General features: G+C 42.4%; 1 protein-coding gene across 2 annotated transcripts; it reads left to right on the plus strand.

Moving 5' to 3' along the window:
- Nucleotides 1-3,505: 3,505 nt before the first annotated feature.
- On the plus strand, nt 3,506-20,242 carry LOC120039200 (UBA-like domain-containing protein 2). 2 transcript variants are annotated; one of them, XM_038984695.1, is made up of 3 exons: nt 3,524-3,828; nt 10,907-10,963; nt 18,784-20,242. In XM_038984695.1, the coding sequence occupies exons 1-3, from the start codon at nt 3,709-3,711 to the stop codon at nt 19,141-19,143; spliced, it is 537 nt and encodes a 178-aa protein (XP_038840623.1). In that variant the 5' UTR covers nt 3,524-3,708; the 3' UTR covers nt 19,144-20,242. The 2 variants fall into 2 exon arrangements, with proteins under 2 accessions (XP_038840629.1, XP_038840623.1); XM_038984701.1 differs by lacking the exon at nt 10,907-10,963 and having other exon boundaries at nt 3,506-3,828.
- The last annotated feature ends 5,058 nt before the right edge of the window (nt 20,243-25,300 follow it).

The following is a 25,300-nucleotide window of genomic DNA, read 5'->3' on the forward strand; positions in this document are numbered from 1 at the left end:
GAAGGTCATTCAATCCGGAAAATGTCTAGAACTTTGAAAGTTTCTTCAAGTGCAGTCGCAAAAACCATCAAGCGGACCGCCACAGGAAAGGAAGATCCAGAGTTACCTCTGCTGCAGAGGATAAGTTCATTACAGTTACCAACCTCAGAAATTGCAGTCCAAATAAATGCTTCACAGAGTTCAAGTAACAGACACATCTCAACATCAGCTGATCAGTGGAAACTGTGTGAATCAGGCCATCATGGTCAAATTGCTGCAAAGAAACCACTACTAAAGGACACCAATAATAAGAAGAGACTTGCTTGGGCCTAGAAACACGAGCAATTGACGTTAGACCGGTGGAAATCTGTTCTTTGGTCTGATCAGTCCAAATGTGAGATTTTTTGTTCCAACCGCTGTGTCTTTGTGAGACGCAGAGTAGGTGAACAGATGATCTCCGCACGTGTGGTTCCCACCATGAAGCATGGAGGAGGAGTTGTGATGGTGTGGGGGTGCTTTGGTGGTTACACTGTCTGTAATTTATTTAGAATTTTAGAATTCAAGGCACACTTAACCAGCATGGCTACCACAGCATTCTGCAGCAATACGCCATCCTATCTGTTTTGCTCTTAGTGGGACTATCATTTGTTTTCAACAGGACAATGACCCAACACACCTCCAGGCTGTGTAAGGGCTATTTGACCAAGAATAAGAGTGATGGAGTGCTGCATCAGATGACCTGGCCTCCACAATCACCCGACCTCGTCCCAATTGAGATTGTTTGGGATGAGTTGGACCGCAGAGTGAAGGAAAAGCAGCCAACAAGTGCTCAGCATATGTGGGAACTCCTTCAAGACAGTTAGAAAAGCATTCCAGGTGAAGCTGGTTGAGATAATTGGGCTCCTGAGTGGCGCAGTGGTCTAAGATACTGCAAGTACCTGGTTCGAATCCAGGCTGCATCACATCTGGCCATGATTGGGAGTCCCATAGTGCGGCGCACAATTGGCCCAGCGTTGTCCGGGGTAGGCCGTCATTGTAAATAAGAATTTGTTCATAACTGACTTGACTAGTTAAATAAAGCTTACACATAATGTCAAGAGTGTGCAAAGCTGACATCAAGGCAAACAGTGGCTACTTTGAAGAATATAAAATATATGTTTTGGTTACTACATGATTCCATATGTCTTATTTCATATTTTTGATGTCTTCCCTATTATTCTACCATGTAGAAAATAGTAAAAATAAAGAAAAACCCTTGAATGAGTAGGTGTGTCCAAACTTTTGACTGGTACTGTATATATATTTATCAAAACCCCTGCCTGTTATACACAAAGTTATTCAGTGTTTCCAGTGGGCCCCAAAGCTCTAGTGAAGGGGCTTTTCCAGGAAACACTGGCTGTGTGCTACTTACACACTGAACCAGCATTCATAGCTCTGACAGAGACCCAAAAGGAAGATGGTGACTGACTCGTGAGTCACAGACTCAGGTTGGTGGGGGGGAACCAAGATGGAGGTCAACACGTGGGCAAGAAAACAAGCAAGATATCCTGAGTATCTCTGAAAACAAAGTCCACTCTGTCAAGATCATGTTAATCATTGACCAATGAAAGTATGGCTCCACCCCCTTTACTCTGTGTTTTGGGAGAGCCTCGGGTCCTGGTATCTGAAAGCAGATGGTGATCTGCATGAGACAATAACAAGTTAGGTTATGTCTCCCTGCAGTGTGAGTAATACAGTTATACAGAATATATATCACCCATTAAAGCAAGGGCATTTGTCCAGATAAGATTTAAGGGGACAAAATAACACAGCATAAGAACAGATAAGGTGGCCATTCAGCAGTAGTCTACTTTCAGTATTTTGAACTGACTGACCTCTCACATGAGCTTCAGATCATTTGGTCTGACCATTTAAAGCAAAGCGTCAAGTACTGAGCTATTTTGTGTGGATAAATGTTATATGCTGTTCATTTTGAGAGGAAATGTGTTGTTTTTTGTTCAAATTATTATCCCAAAAAAGATAAAACATGGTAACCTTGAAGGCTTGATGGTCACAGTGTATGACATTGTTTCATTGAAAATTAAACAACAGAGTGACTTTCACTTTCTGGTTGTGTAATGTCAAAATGGCAGCATTGTCCTTATGTCCTTATCTTCTGTATGTTTGTTTAAAGTTTGAACAAAAAAAGTCCCATGACCTTCTAGTGTAATGATTTATTTGCTGAAGCAAATTGCCTATTAAAATAACCCCCTCTCAGTGTGGTGCAGAATGAACAGAATAAGTCATTTGTTGAAAGTCATCACGATAAACACCCAACAGATGCTCATAACTGACCAACAAAAATCTCATAAATTATTTCCTTGAATAGTTCATTAGGCCATTCTGGAACATGAGGTCACTATTCCCAGAGCTATCTTTCCATGTGAAAGAACAGGTTTCCGAAGCCTTATTCCAAATGCTATTATTTGGAATGAAAACATCTCCAATAATTAGTCAAGTGAATTTACTCATCAGTCTCAAAATAAATGGGCCAAAATGCATGTAATTTGTTAGCCTATTTAAAATACACAGAAAACTGATTAAAGTAAACTATGGAGTACTATGTTGCTATGCAGAAAAAAAGTCAGAAAGAATAGAGGAAAGGTGGGATTTGAGATCCTCTGGGAACCTTTGGGGACCCCTATTTACAACCGATTTCAGATTATAGATTTTGAACACAATAAATTAACATATTGTCATAATTGACTGTTTGAAGAGTTGTGTGTGTGGTCTCCAATCCATTATTAATAGACACCATCAAATTCACATTATCCAGGTAACACCCACCTACAATACATAATAGATAGTCTTCTCTGTCATGCTTTCACCTTTAATATACTGTATACCTACACCTCAGCTGAATTATTCAGTCTTGCAGGGAGGGAGCTTGACGTCCCACTGCCTAGTGGATAGTACTCAGAGATAATCACAGAGAATAACACACGGAACGTGTTTGATCACCAATGCAGCCAGAAATTAATACACTTTTCTTGGGTATATGCTGTCTCATAACATAGTATCAGCTATTCAGAGACTCGCCGAAGGCACAGCACATTTATTGTTATCGATGTATTTTCTGTTTGGGGAAAAAAGTATGAACAGTAGGCTTTGCTCACCGTCCATAAGCTGTTATATTATCGACTACTGTTATTATAATCAAATGTACTACATTTGAAACGTGCCTATACTGTAACCAGTACAATGTGTCTCTGGCTGTTTGGTCTGGCACAAAGACAACCATCATAACGTTGCGGTAAATATTTACAATAGAAATACCAATCCTGGACCTTTTCAATACGTTATCTCTAAATTGACCAATTAATGAACGACCCTCATATACCTTCTTATAGAAATAAGCCAATAGGTGTGATTTACTCATCCTCTGGTATCCAATCCATGAATATATGTACCCTGCAATTACTTTACTCCAACGACTTGCTGGCTCGCGTGATAGCCAATGGTGTACCAGCCCGTACAATCTTGCTGACTTGTTTATCCAATCAGCTGTTGTGCTTGGCTTTGTTGTTGGTGATGACATGGACATATTTGTTGTTACTGGAAGGCGAGGGTAGAGCGTGGTAAGGAGGGTCAGGTTTGAGCGATTGATTTCGAAATTTTGAAGAAAAAAAACGAGGCTTTGTTTTCCCAGGTTTCAACGATAAAATAACTGAGGTGGGGTGAAAAGCGGTTATGTCGGTGAATATGGACGAACTCAGGCATCAAGTGATGATCAACCAGTTTGTTTTGACTGCTGGTTGTGCTGCTGATCAAGCGAAGCAGCTTCTTCAAGCGGCTCACTGGCAATTCGAGGTATGCGATGTGTGTGTTTATATGTTGGTTTCATATCGATGCAGCTAATTAGCCACTTTAACTAGCTAACAAAGTCAAATAAGGAGAAGTTCTCCGAAATTAGTGAATGGCGATTTTTTATTACAACCATGTAAGTAAACCCAGTCATATGACCATGCTTTTACGATGGATAATCCGGAAGACCTGGTCTAACATTAGGAAATGCGGTGTTTGCCATCGAATTGACTGTTCACACCAGTTAACGTTAACTAGATGGGAATTTGCTGCTGCTAACATTATTGTTTTGATATCTGTATTGGTTACGTTGGTTATTTTATGTTAGGTTTTTCATTTTCAATATTCATATTCAATATACATTTGCATTATCTAACTAGCCATGGTTGCAGTTGATAGTAGTGTGATCCGATTTCTTTCAAAGCCATATGAACATAATCAATCTCGAACGTCTAATTTAGCTACATACAGTAATAGTGCAACCAGCTTTTGGTAACTAACTAACTAGCTATTAGCTAGAATTTGCTCGATAATGTAACGTTAAAGCGCGTTCCATCAATTATGTCTGAATAGGAGTGTCCAGAAAGAAAATACCTGGTTGAGGTTTTTGAATCCATAAGGTTAACTTTGTTTACATTCTTGACTTGACACCACCAAACACGCAGAGGCCCTTCCTGTCCAGACCTCATTGTTGTAGTAAGTAAAAGGTGTCTCAAACGTTGCCTTTGTTTTCTGAATATTGCTGCTGCTCTGAAAATGTGTAATAGCATGTATGTTACATAGCTAGCACACACAGCAATTCATACCTCAGTCCCAACTGGTATGATTTATGACCAGTCAATACACACTTCCAATTTTGCAACAAGCTTCTACTAGTTATTACTTTCCATATTTGGCTGCGTAAGAGTAGTGCACCAATAAACACACTCACAAACACACATTTAAAGAACATTGTGTTTATGATTGCTTGTTAAACAAGGTTGGGGAAAGGTGACACAGCAGACCTCCTGGATTGACCGTACTCTTGTCCAGGAGTATTCATAGGGGATATCTATCTTTAGGCAGATTACGGTGCCTTATCCTTCCAGTTGTTTATATCCAATACTCCTAGTCCTGGCTCAGAGATGCACACTGTATGAACAGGCGTTTCTTCTCAGCTGACACACAGTGTGACCCTTTTCAATCATGGTTTCAGCCAGAGCAGCAAGGTGGAATTGTAATTTGAATCAGCGTAATAGTAACATACCTTTTTAGTGAATAAATAATTCACTACATGATATGAAAGAAAAATCCAGTTCATGTTGAAGCACACCCTAGAGTAATGTATAATGAAAAGTATGCAAAGCCTTATAGGCTATATCCGCTCCTGTTTGAAGAGCTCAGCGGGCCACTGGTTTGAAATATTCAACAGGGCCCTAGGTATGGACAACAGAGAGATGCTGAGAAGATCTGAGGCTTCCGGCCTCTGCTTTCAGATGGCTTCCCAAACACACCTCCGCTCTGTCTAATGGCCAAGCTTTTGTTAGTGCTTACGCGCGAGCAGAAGTGACTGGACCAGGTGGTTTGAAGGGGCTGAGGAGGCTGCTCAGCTCCTCCCAAGCTTCTGAGAGCAGTCAGCCTGTAGCTTGATTGGAGCAGATGCATTGCAGAGACAACTTAGCCTCCTCTGTGCAACCTGTCCGGCTCATGGTCAAAGGGCTAGTTGCCGATGTCTGGGCTGAGCTCTCCCAGATGCTGTTGGCTAAGGAGTGGAGGGTCAAAACATTAGGACCACCTGCTCTTTCCATGACATAGTCTGACCAGGTGAAAGCTATGATCCCTTATTAATGTTACTTGTTAAATCCACTTCAATCAGTGGAGGAGACAGGTCAAATAATGATTTTTAAGCCTTGAGACAATTGAGACATTGAGTATGTGTGCCATTCAGAGGGTGAATGGGCAAGACAAAATATTTAAGTGCCTTTGAATGGGGTATGGTAGTAGATGCCAGGCGCACCGGTTTGAGTGTGTCACGAACTGCAATGCTGCTGGGTTTTTCATCAACAGTTTCCCGTGTGTATCAGGAATGGTCCACCACCCAAAGGACATCCAGCCAACTTGACACAACTGTAGGAAGCATTGGAGTCAACATGGACCAGCATCCCTGTGGAACGCTTTCAACACCTTGTAGAGTCCATGCCTCAACGAATTGAGGCTATTCTGAGGGCAAAGGGGGTGCAACTCAATATTAGGAAAGTGTTCCTAATGTTTAGTGCTCTTTGTGTATATATTGCATATACATATTGTATATACTGTATGTGTATATGTAGAGTCTCTCTATATAAAATATTTATGTATAATACAATCTCAAGATGTTAGCCTTTATTAGTTAATTGAATGTCTTTGTGGCTAGTCATCTTTCTATGATGTCAGTATAATGTCCCTCTCACTGGGCTGCTCCTGGCTACAGAGCAGGCTGTGTCGTTGTGTCTACTCATGGCTCCTGGCTGCAGGGCAGGCTGTGTCGTCGTGTCTGCTCATGACTTCTGGCTACAGAGCAGGCTGTGTCATCATGTCTGCTCATGGCTCCTGGCTGCAGGGCAGGCTGTGTTGTCGTGTCTGCTCATGGCTCCTGGCTGCAGGGCAGGCTGTGTTGTCGTGTCTACTCATGGCTCCTGGCTGCAGGGCAGGCTGTGTTGTCGTGTCTACTCATGACTCCTGGCTGCTGGGCAGGCTGTGTTGTCGTGTCTGCTCATGGCCCCTTCGCTGCAGGGCAGGCTGTGTCGTTGTGACTGCTCATGGCTCCTGGCTGCAGAGCAGGCTGTGTCGTCGTGTCTGCTCATGGCTCCTGGCTGCAGAGCAGGCTGTGTCGTCGTGTCCATGGGCATGTTCCGTACTCTGTCACTCCCTCAGGGCACAGCCCCCACTCAGCCTCATTATCCCTGTTACTACACCATTATTAATGCACTTCTTTCTTCTGCACTCTTCCGTATCACCCTAAGTATTCTTTTTGTGTTCACCTATATTTATTTATCCTATTTCTATTTCAGGCTGTTTTTTAAAATATGTTTTTGTTATTGTTTGCTGTGCCCTCATTTAGACGCCTGTTAAATTCTTCTGCTTTTATATAGGCCTAGTGCTGGGCTTCATTGCAGTGTTCTGTCAGTCATGTTACATAAGCAACACTGTCATGACTCTTCTCTGCTCCATTGCTAGGTTCTCTGCTCCATTGCTAGGTTCTCTGCTCCATTGCTAGGTTCTCTGCTCCATTGCTAGGTTCTCTGCTCCATTGCTAGGTTCTCTGCTCCATTGCTAGGTTTTCTGCTCCATTGCTAGGTTCTCTGCTCCGTTGCTAGGTTCTCTGCTCCATTGCTAGGTTCTCTGCTCCATTGCTAGGTTCTCTGCTCCATTGCTAGGTTCTCTGCTCCATTGCTAGGTTTTCTGCTCCATTGCTAGGTTCTCTGCTCCGTTGCTAGGCTCTCTGCTCCGTTGCTAGGCTCTCTGCTCCGTTGCTAGGTTCTCTGCTCCGTTGCTAGGTTCTCTGCTCCATTGCTAGGTTCTCTGCTCCATTGCTAGGTTCTCTGTTCCATTGCTAGGTTCTCTGTTCCATTGCTAGGTTCTCTGCTCCATTGCTAGGTTCTCTGCTCCATTGCTAGGTTCTCTGCTCCATTGCTAGGTTCTCTGCTCCATTGCTAGGTTCTCTGCTCCGTAAGGTAATGGATGCTCTCACTTAAAGCCCATGAGTAATACTGAAACCTTTATGTCGATGCTCTTAGATATGGTGTTGCACTGTGTGTTTGTAACCTACATTATTTGTGTGTGAAACGGAACCGTTGTTGATGGTCTTGGATGTACACAGAAACACACTTAACATTAAAAAACATAAATAGACAAAGAACAGTGTGATCCCAGCAGCCTGGTAGACAATGGCAGTGCAGCACATTCATGTTGTTATGTGTGTCACGTTGAGCAGCAGACATTCCTGCACTACTGCTGCTGTTGTCAAACAACCACAGAGCATGGTTTGTGGGGGAGGGGGCCGGCTTCAGCCGTGAGGGGAAACCACACATTCATTGAAGTGTTCGCAAAGAGAGATTCTAGTGAAGGGAAATGGAGGCTAGGCAAGGCACTAAGGACTAAGGTTTAGCTAGACATGCTGTCATTTTAGTAGTAGGCTGCATGCAATTATTTTAATCCAGTCACTAAGACACATTCATATTTGAGGCGATTTGTATACGAAGGAATGACACAGCATTTGTCAATTTTCCTCCTCTTAAAAAGAACATGAATCATGGGCCAGTCAGACTACGTGAATCATAAAACCGGTATCTTGCAATAAAATCTGATAAACTACAAAGGATATGTTTTGGTATCAGTGTATTTTTGTTTCCGGACCATGGTGTCCTTACCAGGCTGGCCTTTGTATTCACGACAGAGTGAAACAATAGAAGTCGCCTATGGACTTCCTTGTTTGTGTTCAAGGGCAGCAACTGAAAGTAGGACTACTTGTTTACATTGTGTTTCCTCATAGCCCGTCAGAGGAAGGCTGTCACAAACAAGGTTTTGTTGTGCCTATGTGAATTGTCCCTGAGAATATAGCACATACCCTATTCACAGTAGTTTATATAGCCTAAACTGTTTACATGTCACTGAGTTGTAACATTAGTTTTAAGTAAAGGAACAGTACTAGGCTACTAGCGATCTTCTTTTCCATGCTAATTATCATTTTAAACAAGCCTGTGTAGTGTGTACATTCTCACTGAGCCATTAGCCTGTCTGCCACTGCCTCTCTCTCCGCGTGGTTTACAAACCCTGTTTTAGACAACGGGGGATAATAGTTTAAACCCCAGAGTCATGTGCTCTACTCGTACCAACTGACCCATAGGCCGATGCTAGCAGAGGGGGATGGGGGTCAGGCTCTCCAGTGTGAGCGGAAAGGAAGGTGAAATGTGTTACTACTGTTTTGTGGTCCGCAAAAGAAAGATGGGCATGAGTACTTGAACCGACGTCAAAATTAAATCTGACATCAGATTTAATTTTGACGTCCGTTCAAGTACTCATCAGTGACATCAGTTTTATCACATTCAAAATGGACTGGTTGACTGAAGTAGGGAAATATGTGTTCAAACAATGCGCTGCGATTTTGTAATAATTGCGTCATTTTCCGCTTTAATATGCTACTTTGCGGTTGTCACTAGTTACCAAAAAGTCAAAATTGGCTGTACGGAACAATTCATGATAACAAAAAATGTGCTTTTTGTCTTAAGGTTAGCAGTGTGGTTTAGGTTAGGGTTAAGGGTTAGGTTTAAAATCTGATTTTAAGAAGAGACATTGTAGAAACAGGCATAGTTTATTTTTTATTTAACTAGGCATGTCAGTTAAGAACAAATTCTTATTTACAATGACGGCCTTACCCGGACGACGCTGGGCCAATTGTGCGCCGCCCTATGGGACTCTCAATCACGGCCGGTTGTGATACAGCCTGGAATCGAACCAAGGTCTGTAGTGAAGCCTCTAGCACTGAGATGCAGTGCCTTAAACCGCTGTGCCACTCGGGAGCTTGACCTTGTGGCTGTGGTAACTAGTGACGACCCCACTTTGCGAACAGCTAGTGCCATTTTAGAATTGGTTAGCCTTGGCTATGTATAACCCCCGTAAACATAGACTGGTTCTACTCTGAAATATGCTAAAGCATTAGTTTGATAAAGACCGAGCGTATTTTCATCAGAATCATTAAGCCTAGTCCTAATCACCAAACAGATGTCATGGTCATTATTCATCCCCGTGTTCAAAGTGGAATTGTTATTCCATTTAGAAAATTCCAAAGAACAGGCTGAATGAACTAGACAACCGTGTATATCCGAAAAAAATAAATACATATTTTGGTTTGTAACTCTTTTCAAATGATCAGATGTGCATCACTTCGCACTATTCGGTTCTATTTGATTCTGTTATGTTACATTTTTACATTTTAGTCATTTAGCAGATGCTCTTATCCAGAGCAATTAGGGTTAAGTGTCTTGCTCATGGGCACATCGGCAGATTTTTCTCTCTCACCAAGTCGGCTCGGGATTCGAACCAGCAACCTTTCGGTTACTGGCCCAACGCTCTTAACTGCTACTATAAAATAGATGTGTCTTGACTGATAAGGGCTCGGGAAATAAGTCTTGTCTTGTCTTGTCTGCTAAATTAACAAAACAAGGCTATGCCTTTGCACAGCTATAGACTTCTACAAGAAAGTGCCACACTGCTGAGGTTACTTTTTGAAGATTGAGTTCCAATATATAATATAACCAGTTAATATTACAGTTTCAGTAAATATATCTTAAATGGCACTTGTTTTTTAATTGATTGAATATACACTGAGTGTACAAAACATTATGACCACCTGCTCTGACCAGATGAATCCAGGTGAACGCTATTGATCCCTAAATGATATCACCTGTTAAATCCACTTCAATCAGTGTAGATGAAGGGGAGGAGGCATGTTAAATAAGTTTTCTTAAGCCCGGAGACAATTGAGACGATTTGTGTAAAGAACTGCAACGCTGGTGGGTTTTTACATGTTCAACAGTTTTCTGTGTATCAAGAATGGTCTACCATCCAAAGGCCATCCAGCCAACTGGACACCACTGTGGGAAGCATTGGAGACATGGGCCATCTTCCCTGTGGAACACTTTCCACACCTTGTAGAGTCCATGCCCCGACGAATTGAGGCTGTTCTGAGGGTAAAGGGGGTGGGTGGATGGGTGGGGGGGGGGTCGTTCGCAACTCAATATTAGAAAAGTGTTCTTAATGTTTTTGTGCACTCAAGGTATATATGAGGCAATTTAGCAAATAGGATTCGTTATCTTTACTGGTTATGATAAATTACGCTTTGTTGCGCACTGTTGGCATAGCTAACTGCACACATTTTTACCAGTGTGGGCCTTGTGTTCTAAAAGTTTTTTTTTCTCCTGAATATTCAGAAAAAAATAATGTGAGTACTAGAACAGTCAAAGGTCAAATGCCCACCCTACCGCAACTGGCAGTTCAAGTGCTCACAATGTTCTCACACACAATTTCCTCTCTTCCCCTCGTTCTGTCTCTCCCTCTCCCTCCACAGACAGCCTTAAGCTCCTTTTTCCAGGAGGCCAACATCCCTAGTCACCACCACCAGATGGTAAGTGCATTTTGTTCCCCTTAAAAAAGATAAAAGGGCTTAAGGCATGTATTACATTCTGTCAGTGTGTTCAGCGAGCTAATTTACGGCATGGCTGCAGCGTCAGTGACCAGGCCAGTCGGCTCCTCCTCTTCAGTCAGACAGACAGAGGGACAGATTCACCAACAGGACAGGACTAGAGCCATGGGCATAGTAGTACAGCTGTGTCTGGCAGAGTGACATCACTGGAGTATATCGCTCCTGAGTAGTAAAGTCTACATCCTGCTGTACTACTCCACGGTGCTCATTGGTTTTCAACACTGGCCAAGCCTTTTAGGGTAAACTTACTTAAGATATACTGCCACATGGACCGGCACCATGCTCTTTAGTGCAACACACCTTTCATATCATGAATTCTTAAACCTTACACAATATTTTGAAACCTTTTCCTTCAACATGTATTGCATGAAAATATGAATTGTTATGCCAACTCCGTATGTCAGGCACAGCGAAGTAGCTGGGTCCCAATAGCTAATTTAACCGCGATGATAGCAATGGCACAAGGCTGGCCCCTGTCCTTGGCCCAAGCCAATTTACGCAATGCTATTCCCTAACGGCTATAAATCATGTGGTCCGTGCATGAAACCATTTCTCCTTCAACTGACCAGTAAAAGCCCTGGAGCGGCGAGCTGGAAATGTAATGTAATGTTTACCACATGGAGGCTGTGCTGTGAGCATGCAGTGTTGACGTGCACACTGAACCCAGCCATCCCCTTATCATCTGTCTGCTGCTGCTCTGCTGCTGCAACACTGTTTTGGTTTTCTCTCTTTTTTCCCTTCCTCTTGGGTGGGAGGAGCATGTTCGAGCTTGAGAGAGAGGAAGTGTGTGAGTGGCGGGGGCCAGGGTTTGTTATTATTTTCGGTGCAGCCATTACATCATACCGCTGGAGGGTGTTTGTGTGTTTGCGAGTGAGTGAGTGAGTGTGTGCATGTGTACAAGTGTGTTTGTGTGTGAGGCGGGCATGTGCATGCTGGGAGGAGGAGTGATGTAAGAGAGCTATCTGCTACAGAGGAGGAGGAAGGGCTGTTAAAGGATAGAGAGAAAGAGAGAGTGTGGATGGGCAGTCATCAGCAGCTGCAAGCCATCTCCATGTATTGCGGGTGTTAGTCCTTCCCCCTCTCTCTCTCTCTAGGTTGCACTGCACTCTCCTTGGGGCCTAGGGGAGCCACAGGGGAAACAGTGGGTGTGGGGAAGAAAGAGCTCAGTGTAGCAACAATAATGTACACAACACTGCCCTCAATCAAACACTATTGACTATACATGGAGAACAAAGATGTGTATATGTAAGAGACTCTTATAGCCTTAAACCTAACACAGAAGGGTCACATTTCCACAACCACTTGACATCCAGGGTTGCATTGCTTGTTGTAAACATGGGGCTGGGTTTTTATTTATTTAATTAGGCCTAGTACTTGACCTGAGAAAACAAGTCATAATAAGTAAGTCCTAGAGAGGATGACATTCCTATATCAATTTAATTACATTGTTTCTTTTCATTACTCTGTACATAATGTAATTCATGGAAAGTGGGTAGTGCACTGTGGTGGTGGTGGTGGTGGTGGTGGTGGTGGTAGTCGTCGTAGTAGTTGTAGTTGTGGTGGTAGTCGTAGTAGTTGTGGTGGTAGTCGTAGTAGTTGTGGTAGTAGTTGTGGTGGTAGTCGTAGTAGTTGTGGTAGTAGTTGTGGTGGTAGTCGTAGTAGTTGTGGTGGTAGTCGTAGTAGTTGTGGTGGTAGTCGTAGTAGTTGTGGTGGTAGTCGTAGTAGTTGTGGTGGTAGTCGTAGTAGTTGTGGTAGTAGTTGTGGTGGTAGTCGTAGTAGTTGTGGTGGTAGTCGTAGTAGTTGTGGTGGTAGTCGTAGTAGTTGTGGTGGTAGTCGTAGTAGTTGTGGTGGTAGTCGTAGTAGTTGTGGTAGTAGTTGTGGTGGTAGTCGTAGTAGTTGTGGTAGTAGTTGTGGTGGTAGTCGTAGTAGTTGTGGTAGTAGTTGTGGTGGTAGTCGTAGTAGTTGTGGTAGTAGTTGTGGTGGTAGTCGTAGTAGTTGTGGTAGTAGTTGTGGTGGTAGTCGTAGTAGTTGTGGTAGTAGTTGTGGTGGTAGTCGTAGTAGTTGTGGTAGTAGTTGTGGTGGTAGTCGTAGTAGTTGTGGTAGTAGTTGTGGTGGTAGTCGTAGTAGTTGTGGTAGTAGTTGTGGTGGTAGTCGTAGTAGTTGTGGTAGTAGTTGTGGTGGTAGTCGTAGTAGATGTGGTAGTAGTAGTAGTGGTGGTGGTAGTCATAGTGTTGGTAGTAGTGATAGTAGTAGTAATAGTAGCACATGGCATTTATCATCTCACCTGTTTCCCCTCTGGTGTGTGAGCCCATGAGGGATGTAACTGATTGTGTTGCTGTGGGGCTGTACAAGCTCTACCCTGCGCCTTCTGATGACAAAACAAGACCATAAATACTGTAGGAGAAGTTCTGGTTTGAGCCTATAGCCTGGCCAAATATAATGATTTACTCCTTTACTAGGACCTTCCTGTAAACTAATCAAACTGCTACCACAACTCTTACCATCACTACTATTATCCCTACTACTACTACTACTACTACAATCACTACTATTATCCCTACTACAACTACTATTATCACTACCACTACTATTACCACCACTACTATTATCCCTACTACTACTACTACTACTACTACTACAATCACTACTATTATCCCTACTACAACTACTATTATCACTACCACTACTATTACCACCACTACTATTATCCCTACTACTACTACTACTACTACTACTACTACTACAATCACTACTATTATCCCTACTGCAACTACTATTATCACTACCACTACTATTACCATCACTACTATTATCCCTACTACTACTACTACTACAATAACTACCATTATCCCTACTACAACTACTATTATCACTACCACAACTATTACCACCACTACTATTATCCCTACTACAACTACTATTATCACTACCACAACTATTACCACCACTACTATTATCCCTACTACTACTACTACTACTACTACTACTACAATCATTACTATTATCCCTACTACAACTACTATTATCACTACCACTACTATTACCATCACTACTATTATCCCTACTACTACTACTACTACAATCACTACTATTATCCCTACTACAACTACTATTATCCCTACTACTACTACAATCACTACTACAACTACTATTATCACTACCACAACTATTACCATCACTACTATTATCACTACTACTACTACTACAATCACTACTATTATCCCTACTACAACTACTATTATCACTACCACTACTATTACCATCACTACTATTATCACTACTACTACTATTACCACTACCATTACCACCACTACTATCATTACCACTACTATTATCACTACCACTACTATTTGCCACCACTGCTAGTAACCCTTCAACTACTTCTACCACTACTATTATCACTACCACTACTATTACCATCACTACTATTATCACTACTACTACTATTACCACTACCATTACCATCACTACTATCATTACCACTACTATTATCACTACCGCTACTACTATTACCACCACTACTATTATCCCTATCACTACTATTATCCCTACTACTACTATTATCACTATCACTACTATTATCCCTACTACCACTACTATTATCACCACTACTATTATCACTACTACTACTATTATCACCACAACCACTACTATTATCACTACTACTACTACTATCCCTACCTCTGCTACTATTACCACCACTACTATTATCCCTACTACTACTACTACTACTACTACTACTACAATCATTACTATTATCCCTACTACAACTACTATTATCACTACCACTACTATTACCATCACTACTATTATCCCTACTACTACTACTACTACAATCACTACTATTATCCCTACTACAACTACTATTATCCCTACTACTACTACTACTACTACTACTACAATCACTACTACAACTACTATTATCACTACCACAACTATTACCATCACTACTATTATCACTACTACTACTACTACAATCACTACTATTATCCCTACTACAACTACTATTATCACTACCACTACTATTACCATCACTACTATTATCACTACTACTACTATTACCACTACCATTACCACCACTACTATCATTACCACTACTATTATCACTACCACTACTATTTGCCACCACTGCTAGTAACCCTTCAACTACTTCTACCACTACTATTATCACTACCACTACTATTACCATCACTACTATTATCACTACTACTACTATTACCACTACCATTACCACCACTACTATCATTACCACTACTATTATCACTACCGCTACTACTATTACCACCACTACTATTATCCCTATCACTACTATTATCCCTACTACTACTATTATCACTATCACTACTATTATCCCTACTACCACTACTATTATCACCACTACTATTATCACTACTACTACTATTATCACCACAACCACTACTATTATCACTACTACTACTACTATCCCTACCTCTGCTACTATTACCACCACTACTATTATCCCTACTACAACTATTATCACTATCACTACTATTATCCCTACTACTACTACTATCACTACCACTACTATTATCCCTACTACTACTATTATCACCACCACTACTATTATCCCTACTACCACTACTATTATCCCTACTACCACTACTATTATCACGACCACTACTATTATCCCTACTACCACTACTAGTATCCCTACCACTACTATTATCACCACCACCACTACTATTATCACTACTACTACTACTATCCCTACCTCTGCTACTATTACCACCACTACTATTATCCCTACTACAACTATTATCACTATCACTACTATTATCCCTACTACTACTACTACTATCACTACCACTACTATTATCCATACTACTACTATTATCACCACCACTACTATTATCACCACCACTACTATTATCCCTACAACCACTACTATTATCCCTACTACCACTACTATTATCACGACCACTACTATTATCACGACCACTACTAGTATCACTACCACTACTAGTATCACTACCACTACTATTATCCCTACCACTACTATTATCACTACCACTACTAGTATCACTACCACTACTAGTATCACTACCACTACTAGTATCACTACCACTACTAGTATCACTACCACTACTATTATCACTACCACTACTAGTATCACTACCACTACTATTATCCCTACCACTACTATAATCCCTACTACCACTACTAGTATCACTACCACTACTAGTATCACTACCACTACTATTATCCCTACCACTACTATTATCCCTACCACTACTATTATCCCTACTACTACTATTATCACTACCACTACTAGTATCACTACCACTACTATTATCACTACCACTACTAGTATCACTACCACTACTATTATCACTACCACTACTATTATCACTACCACTACTACTATTATCACTACCACTACTATTATCCCTACTACCACTACTATTATCCCTACCACCACTACTATTATCCCTACCACTACTATTATCACTACCACTACTAGTATCACTACCACTACTAGTATCACTACCACTACTAGTATCACTACCACTACTAGTATCACTACCACTACTATTATCACTACCACTACTACTATTATCACTACCACTACTATTATCCCTACTACCACTACTATTATCCCTACTATCACTACCACTACTACTATTATCACCACCGCTACTACTATTACCACTACTACTATTATCACTACCACTACTACTAATTTCACTATCACTACTTTTATCCCTACTACCACTACTACTTTTATCCCTACTACCACTACTACTTTTATCCCTACTACCACTACTACTATTATCACTACCACTACTACTATTATCACTACCACTACTACTATTATCATTACCACTACTACTAATTTCACTATCACTACTTTTATCCCTACTACCACTACTACTATTATCACTACCACTACTACTAATTTCACTATCACTACTTTTATCCCTACTACCACTACTACTATTATCACTACCACTACTACTATTATCACTACCACTACTACTAATTTCACTATCACTACTTTTATCACTACCACTACTACTATTATCACTACCACTACTACTATTACCACTACCACTACTACTACTTTCACTATCACTACTTTTATCCCTACTACCACTAATACTATTATCACTACCACTACTACTATTATCACTACCACTACTACTATTATCACTACCACTACTACTATTATCCCTACTACTATTATCACTACCACTACTACTATTATCACTACCACTACTAGTATTATCCCTACTACTATTATTACTACCACTACTATTATCCCTACTACTATTATCACCACTAATACTATTATTAGCTGTACCACTATTGTAAACATTAAGGATGATATCGCAACAGCTGTAACTTGAAAGTACGTAGTGTTCAAACTCCCTTGTGAATGTGTGTATGTGTTTTGTGTAACGGTGGGCGTCATATGGGCGGCAGATGGGGTCCAGTCCAGACCTGCCCTTCCTCTCAGCCAAACCTGCTAGACAAGGCCCCAGCCCCACCCTCCCAGCACAGCACAGCACAGCACTGTAGCTAAACACTGCCCAGCATACGGTTGTTATTGTTCTGTCTACCGACTCACTGCTTCACTAGGACCAAGCCTTATAGTTAGCCTTACAGCTGCATCTGGACAGTCTAAGCAGCTGTATTGCTTCTGAGTCGACTTCATTGCTTTATAGCTAAATTTGATCACTTGACTAGATAAGCCATATTTGAATATCTCCTTTACTATTGATTTCCATAACAAACAAGTTAAATAATTCACAGCTTAAAGAAAAACTCAGTCACGTCTCTCCCATGAACAACAGGAAACCCCCTGTATGGACTACCATCTTGGGTCCTGCAGGGGGCAGTTTCAGTGTGGTCAACCATCACAGACCCAGACAGATTGAAACCATGCTTGTCCATCTCCTAACTGGAGCAGCTGCTGCTCACTCTGACAGACCTGTCACCTCACATCAACACTAAGACTGTGCCTCACTTCCTCACGATACACTCAATACTATACTGTATGCTGCACTACACTCTGCTCCCTCCACTTTCAAAATGTCTATCTTAGCTAGCTATGACCATGCCTGCCCCAGGCTCGAATCTGGTTTGGTGACCTAATACAGTTGTTTAAAACTTTAGATGCCTCTTTCATACTGTTAGATCCACATTCCGGGGGCTTGCGTGACCCTCATGTCAGCGGGGCCATGGCTGTGTGTTAGAAATAAAACAGCCCCGACCGCCTGCTGAAATGCTAAGAAGTCCTCCGTCCTGTAATGGCTGCTAGCCTGCTACCTGATCCCTGTTGGTGGTGGGGGGGTTTCTATCCTGAGGCACCACACTCACTCTTACAAATTATAAAGTCATTCATTGCCTCAGTGGGGACATCTGACATTTTGTGCAACTGCACAGCATGTTAAGCTGCCATGTTTACCACAGTGAAAGGATGTAGGTGGCTGCAGGGTTTAGAAACCTTGTCTTCACAAATGTTCAGCAGTTGTACTGCACACAATGCCAAAGTCTACAAGTGAACTGCCTCCCACAACAGTAACTAACTAGTCGAGGCTATTTGTTTTATGAACTCACCAATCATGCCTTCTATTGGTACATACAGTTCACAGCAGGCAGCAGCAATGGAAGCACCCCATGGGGACCAAATCATTGGGACAGAATGTGTTAAGGAAGTGTTTGCATTCAACTCAATGTAAGTCACTCATTTTAAACCCCACGTGTCTTCTGTTTTCCAGATGTGCACTCCAAGGAACACCCCAGCCACGCCGCCTAACTTCCCCGACACCATCACCATGTTCTCCAAGCTGAGGGCGTCAGACTGCTCGGGGAGTTCCGGAGGCGGAGGTCCCACCCAGGTGTCCATGGCCTGCTCCCCCCCCTCCTCCACAGCTGGCTTCGGATCCTTCTGGGCCTCATCACCCCCCAACCACCAGCCCGTCTGGCTGCCCCCCTCCTCTCCCACAGGCCACCACATGCACCACCACCACTACCAGCACCACCACCACATGCACCAGACCCCCATGTGGCCCCCTGTGTCCCAGCCCGGCAGCGCCCAGCAGACCCCTGTTGTATCGGTCCTGCATGGCCAGAGATGAGACTCTACCCAGGTGTGGGATGGAGGGGGCTGGGGAGGATAGGGTGGGGCTGGGCTGTGTGCAGCCGAATGAATCTACAAGGGGGGGTTGGGTGTCAGGATTAAAGGGTCTTGTTGGCCAAGGGGAAAAGACACGCTACTGTTGTTTTCCTTCCTTTCTTTCTGTTTTTCTAAAATGACGATGAACAATGTCTTCTTTGGAGGACGTCTGTTTCCTCTCTCTCTCTTCATCATAACTCATCAAAGCCTGGGAAGAACCGGGGGAGAACCACTAATAACAATATGAGGAAGTGGAATTAGGAAGGGGGTGGAGTCTCTGAACCCCCCCCAAAGGACTCTGGGAAATGCCGTTTTCTTCGTCAATGCAAGTCGAGCCCTGGACCCAGCAGAGCACTTACTTAGGATAGGAGCCATGTGATCTGCTAAAGTGCTTGATCATTGGCTGTTTTTCAAAACTCTTCTCTCCCTTGGGGTTCAATAACGCTCCAGTGATGTGACCAGATTTCACAATAACCAGCAGACAAAAACAAAATGGGACTGCAACACAAATGATGATGGTGTTGTGTTCTCGGCTGATCTTATGGCCCAGAAAAAAAAATTCTGGGTATGGGGATCTGTATTGTACAGATCATGGACAAACACTGTTGCCATTTTGTCAAGTTTCATGTAGCCATGTATCCCTTTTTAAAATGTCTATTTTGTAAGTACTATGTAGCTTAGTGAAACTTGACTCAGTGGCTCCACTGCATGCTGTTGTGTCTGAGAAGTGGGCTCTTCAGTATGTGTGGACTCGAAGCTTTGGTTTTAAAGTGTCTGAAAGCTGACCTTCACATCAGAGGTGTTTTAAGGAGACGCGTAAAGAAATGTTAATACTGTAAATCAGTTTGTGTTGAGATACAGCAAAGTATGCAATCATTTGAGGAAGATTGAAGCCAGTTTAAAGGCTGATGCATTTTTATCATTGTTTTTGGGAACATTTTCTACCTATGGATGTCAAAGGACTCCCAAGTGGCGCAGCGGTCTAAGGCACTGCATCTCAGTGCTAGAGGCGTCACTACAGACCCTGGTTTGATTCCAGGCTGTATCACAACCGGCCGTGATTGGGAGTCCCATAGGGTGGCGCACAATTGGCCCAGCATCATCCGGGTTGGGGTTTGGCTGGGGTAGGCCGTCACTGTAAATAAGAATTTGTTCTTAACTGACTTGCCTAGTCAACTTTCTTTTGACTGATAATGTAAACTGGTTTTCAGTGACAATTATGGAAACATCTTCTGAACTCCATTGTAAATAAAGGCTCAGCAGAAACAAAGTGCAAAAACGTTGAACTCCGTAACCTGGCTGGGGACGAGATTGAGATCTCAGTTATACTGTCAACACTGAACTTAATCTGGTTTGCAAATGTTTTGACTAACATAGATGGGTGTGAGCCATCAGTAGGCTACCTCTTCAGGTTTCTATGGGGAGTAGAGGCCCACTCAGTGATTTACTACACAACCTCTAGCAGAAGATCAACTGGTCCTACCTCTGGTTAAATGGGAGAGGCCGAATGTATTCCCTGCAGAAACAGTCGGTTTGAATGGGTCAGATTACAGAATCTCTCCTAGTGCTCAAAACGTGTGTAATTCCCTCCGTTAGAATAGTGGAATTACTTGATTGACTGATGATGAATTGAGTGTCTTGTCAACTATAGAATTATGAATTTAGTACGGGTTGCAAATATTTACTAAATGATTGTTCAGGCAATGTTTACATATTATGAGATTCAGTGTACTGATGAACAATGCTTCATAATCCAGAGTCTTACTTATAGGTGAGCTCTTCATACAACAGCCCATGTCAGAACATTTGCAAATCTATCAATGATGACAGATGGAAAGGTAGCCATTTTCACAATCATTCTCATTATAATTATCACAAAGAGGGAATAGGGAGGTCTGAACAGGTTGCAGTTGTATACAGAGGGTACTTTATCTGAAATAATGTCACATTCATTCATGCCCTCACTAAATGATGTTTTTATATTATGCCTGCCTGCCATGTCTTCACTCAGACAATCACAATCATATTCACATGATCTTTCTTCCCTCTGGTTGAATACATGTAAGATCACATTTGTCAAGCTGTGACCTTTGTGAGGATGATATTATAATGTACAATATGGCGTTGGACAGATGCCACCTGGCCAATGTGGACCCTTGTCAATGTCACCAGAAAGAAGGGACACTGCTCTAGTGTGCTGCCATGTAGTCTGTTCTGGTTCTAAATCCATGGATCTTTTCAGATGGATATTAGAAACTCAACGGTGGTTCCTCTTGGGGTGTTCATAACACCACCTCATTCATTAACTCATGTGTTCTATTAAGGGGAACGTTTGTTGTCAACTGCATGAGTTTTGGTTGGTGATTTTCCAGTTCTGTGTTTTTAACAAGGAGGGAGTGGAGGTTGGCCCCATAATGAGTGTTTCCTGCTGTGTGGATTACTGGCTCCTCCTCAGTACTGTTGTGGTAACTAACACACCCAGACACAGTAGTGTTGGGTGATTATAGTTCCTGTGGTGATGTGACCCGGTCTCCATTCTCCTGCCACAGCTTTGGAATTCATCAACATATTTTATAAGGCTCTCATGAATCTCGATCAACAGTAGACCGTTTGGTCCCCCATGATATCTGTACAAACTGGGTGTTGTGACATGTTCGAACGTCATGTTCACCCATACAAGATGTGCAGAATGCCTGATGGAAATCCTAAAACAAGTCAAACACCAAACGATTTGCAGTGCACTTGAGTAACACAAGAACTTCTCATGGACCCTCATTTACATCTCTCTAATCCGGCTTTTTATATAGATATTTCTCTCCTGTACTTTGTGTTTATTTCCCCTGTTGAAATGTGTATTTATATGTTTTAATAAAATAAGGTATGATCTGCTAAGTGTTGGAGTTGTTCTGGGGGCTTGTTTTTGCTGAGAATAATTTTTGTGCTTTTATGAAATATGGTTGCTACGGCACATTTGAACACATCATAGCAGTAACTTTGCTTTTTGAGATATTTTCTCCAAGGGAACCCCTTCAGTAATGATATGACACTGCATAATACTATAGTAATCTATATATCCCTATAAGTAGTGTCTCTATAGTACAAAGGAACAAGTAGGCCTTTATAAGAGAGACAATAAACACACAGCGTGGCAGTTAATTGAGGAAGGATGTGGTTGGAACTGTGTATCCAGCCCAGTTAACGTGTTAAGTGTCTGAAACTGACGTGTGTCATAACAGCGTGGCTCACAAAATGTGCCTTCACAGTCGAATTATATGCATGTGATGGAGTTGTGTAAAACAGTACAGATATATTTACGTACCACAAGTAAAATTCATTGCAGACAGTCAATGAGTCAACATATGTTCACATAACAGTTATATGGACATCATATGACACATACATCACATATTCCATGAAGGCCCATTTATCTTTGAAAACAAATATACATCTACCAATGGAAATCTTACATTCAGATTAACTGCCTGTCTTAAATACTCTCCTGAAATACCTTTCAGTAGCATCATTACTCCTGAATACATCCAAATGCTATGAAAGGGATCACTTATACTCAGTTTATTAGGTACACCACCTCGTTCATGAGTCAGGAGGCCGTGGCTTGCTATATAAAGCAGGCAGACAGGCATCCAGGAATCCAGTTACTGTTTGAATGAACATTAGAATGGGAAAAACGAGTGACCAGCGACTTTGAATGCACAACTCATTGGTCCTTGTCACAGATGGGCTATTGCAGCAGACGACCACACCAGGTTCTACTCCCATCAGCTTAAAACAAGCAGCTCCAGTTGTCACGCGATCACCAACACTGGACTATTGATGAGTGGAAAAACGTTGCCTGGTTCGACGAATCCCGGTTCCTGTTGCATCATGCTGATGACAGAGTCAGGATTTGGCGTAACCACATGAGTCCATGGCCCCACCCTGCCTGCTGTCAATAGTACAGGCTGGTGGCAGTGGTGTAATGGTGTGGGGAATGTGTTCCTGGCAAAGTTAGATCCCTTGATAGCAATTGAGCAATGTTTCCATGCCCTGAAGAATTCAGGCTGTTCTAGAGGCAAAGGGGGGTCCGACCCGGTACTAGATGGGTGTACCTAATAAACTGGCCACTGAGTGTGTAAGGCATGGATAGCGATAAATATACATCATATTTCTCATTGACACAAAATGTGTGTAAGCAAAGCCCCTGCTTCTAGGAAACTGTCACCCCGTTCCTCACTGACAGTACAATTTTTCCTTTCAAGTTTATTAATTCATATCCTGTCCTGCATTCACACAGGCTTTTTGAACTGTGCCGCCACACCCCGGCCCACGGACAACTGCAGTTGAGTGCTGACATGGCGCTATGCTAAAAGTATGCTATGACACCCAATGCTGTGCCATGGTTAAAAATGATACGCTATGCCAGAGTGAGGCACACAGAGCTAACTCCCTTGTTTAAAACACAGACACCAGGAGACTGCTGTAACTGGACACAGGCACGGTGACATTTGAAGGGAACGCCATCTGGGCCGGTTTTACAACCCTGGCTGCTTTGCTTCCCCAATAGATGCAGGTGGCTGGCTACCATTGTTATGAGTCCACGACAGGGGTACATTTTTGTGGTAATGGCAGCACGCATGAATGTCTTTCCTCTTAACATGTGATGGAACAACTTGAGAAACTAATACAATGAATCAGACGTTACAGAAATTGGGTCTGTGAGAGGGAAGACATTTCAAGCCCTTAATGATACCGCTCTATAAGACCCTATATGTCAAATGAATTGCTCCATGGTGGTATTCTTCTGCATCCAAACAGTCTGGTATTTCAGGTCACCTGTCTGAAAGCTTCTCTATGGTCATTGAAAATCAGGCATCATAAACCAAAATCGTAATGTAGCCACACGTAAGGTACCTGAACTGTAAAGCTACACTTTGGAAATGTGACTCAGCTATTTTGTGACTCAGCTATTTTGTTGCATGGAAACAGTGTTCATATGTCCCAGAATTGTGTTCTTCCATTACAATCCATAAATAACCTAACTGACTAATATCAGACATGATTTTCACAACGTCTGTATGCTCCATTACAAAATGGAGACCAGGATACCCTCCTGCTGCTGCTGTTTATTAAAATAAGGTGTGTGGGGCTCTCCATCGCCCCCTACAGGATGACGGGCTCTTCCTCCGATTGGCTCAGGTCCACGTGAAGCTCCAGATCTTGGTGGTGTCAGCATGGAACGAGCTCTGGGGAAGGGTAGCCTGGGACAGGCAGCCTAAAGAAGACATGGGCCGATCCCGCACAGAGCTGCCTGAGGCTGGGGGAGATAAAGGGAGGCAGGGGGACAAGGGGGAAAGGTCAGGGGTTAGGGTTCAGGTGTCTGCTACAATCAACCTTAACAGCTGCAATCGCAAAGAAGAATGCAATTTCCATGTGAGTGTTATTTCAGTACCATTCCATAGTAATCACTATTCCAGTTAGTGAAATTAGTTTATATGTTGCAAATGGTAAATGACGCTGGTGTTGACCTACCTGAGCAGCTGCGCTGGATCTTGGCACTCTGGGGTCGCACAGGGGTCACACAGCCCGGCTCTGTGCAGCCAGGCTTCTGGAACTGGGAGCGCATGATCTTGTCTTTGCTCTTGCACATGCCTGCTGTCATTAAAACAGCAATGTCACATCGCGGCCTTGACATGGGAATGACAGGACCCCACCACACCCATAGCCATACTGTACCTACACACCCATACCAGACATACACCTTCTTCCAAGTCTTGAGCAAAATAATCTTTCAATACTATTTTGACTCATTCAATGGTCTCATAAATTACTGGGAATCACAACACCAAATCCCAGGCATAAAACAGGACAGCACATCTCCCTCTTTCTTCCTACAGGGCTTGATTTGTATGAACAGATGAAAATGATATTAAGATAGAAATGATGGAATGCAAGCAGTGTTACCCCAGGTTATATTTACAGTCTGTTACAGACACCAGGCCTGATCTTCTATAACATAGTAACATTGGGTTCTTTCCAGTGTGGAACACTATACCAACCAGAGCCCCTCCCCCAACCCCAGTGCAGCCCATTCTTATTGCTAACTCACTTCCTTAAACCCT

The sequence above is a fragment of the Salvelinus namaycush genome, chromosome 3 (genome assembly GCF_016432855.1).
Source record: "Salvelinus namaycush isolate Seneca chromosome 3, SaNama_1.0, whole genome shotgun sequence".
Taxonomy (NCBI): Eukaryota; Metazoa; Chordata; class Actinopteri; order Salmoniformes; family Salmonidae; genus Salvelinus; species Salvelinus namaycush.

What these genes read in the sequence shown, in the direction of transcription:
- LOC120039200 (XM_038984695.1), top strand. Translation starts at nt 3,709, where the DNA reads ATGTCGGTGAATATGGACGAACTCAGGCATCAAGTGATGATCAACCAG. An exon ending in CGGCTCACTGGCAATTCGAG is followed by an intron (nt 3,829 to 10,906) that starts GTATGCGATGTG and finishes CTCCCTCCACAG; the next exon opens with ACAGCCTTAAGCTCCTTTTT. An exon ending in CTAGTCACCACCACCAGATG is followed by an intron (nt 10,964 to 18,783) that starts GTAAGTGCATTT and finishes TCTGTTTTCCAG; the next exon opens with ATGTGCACTCCAAGGAACAC.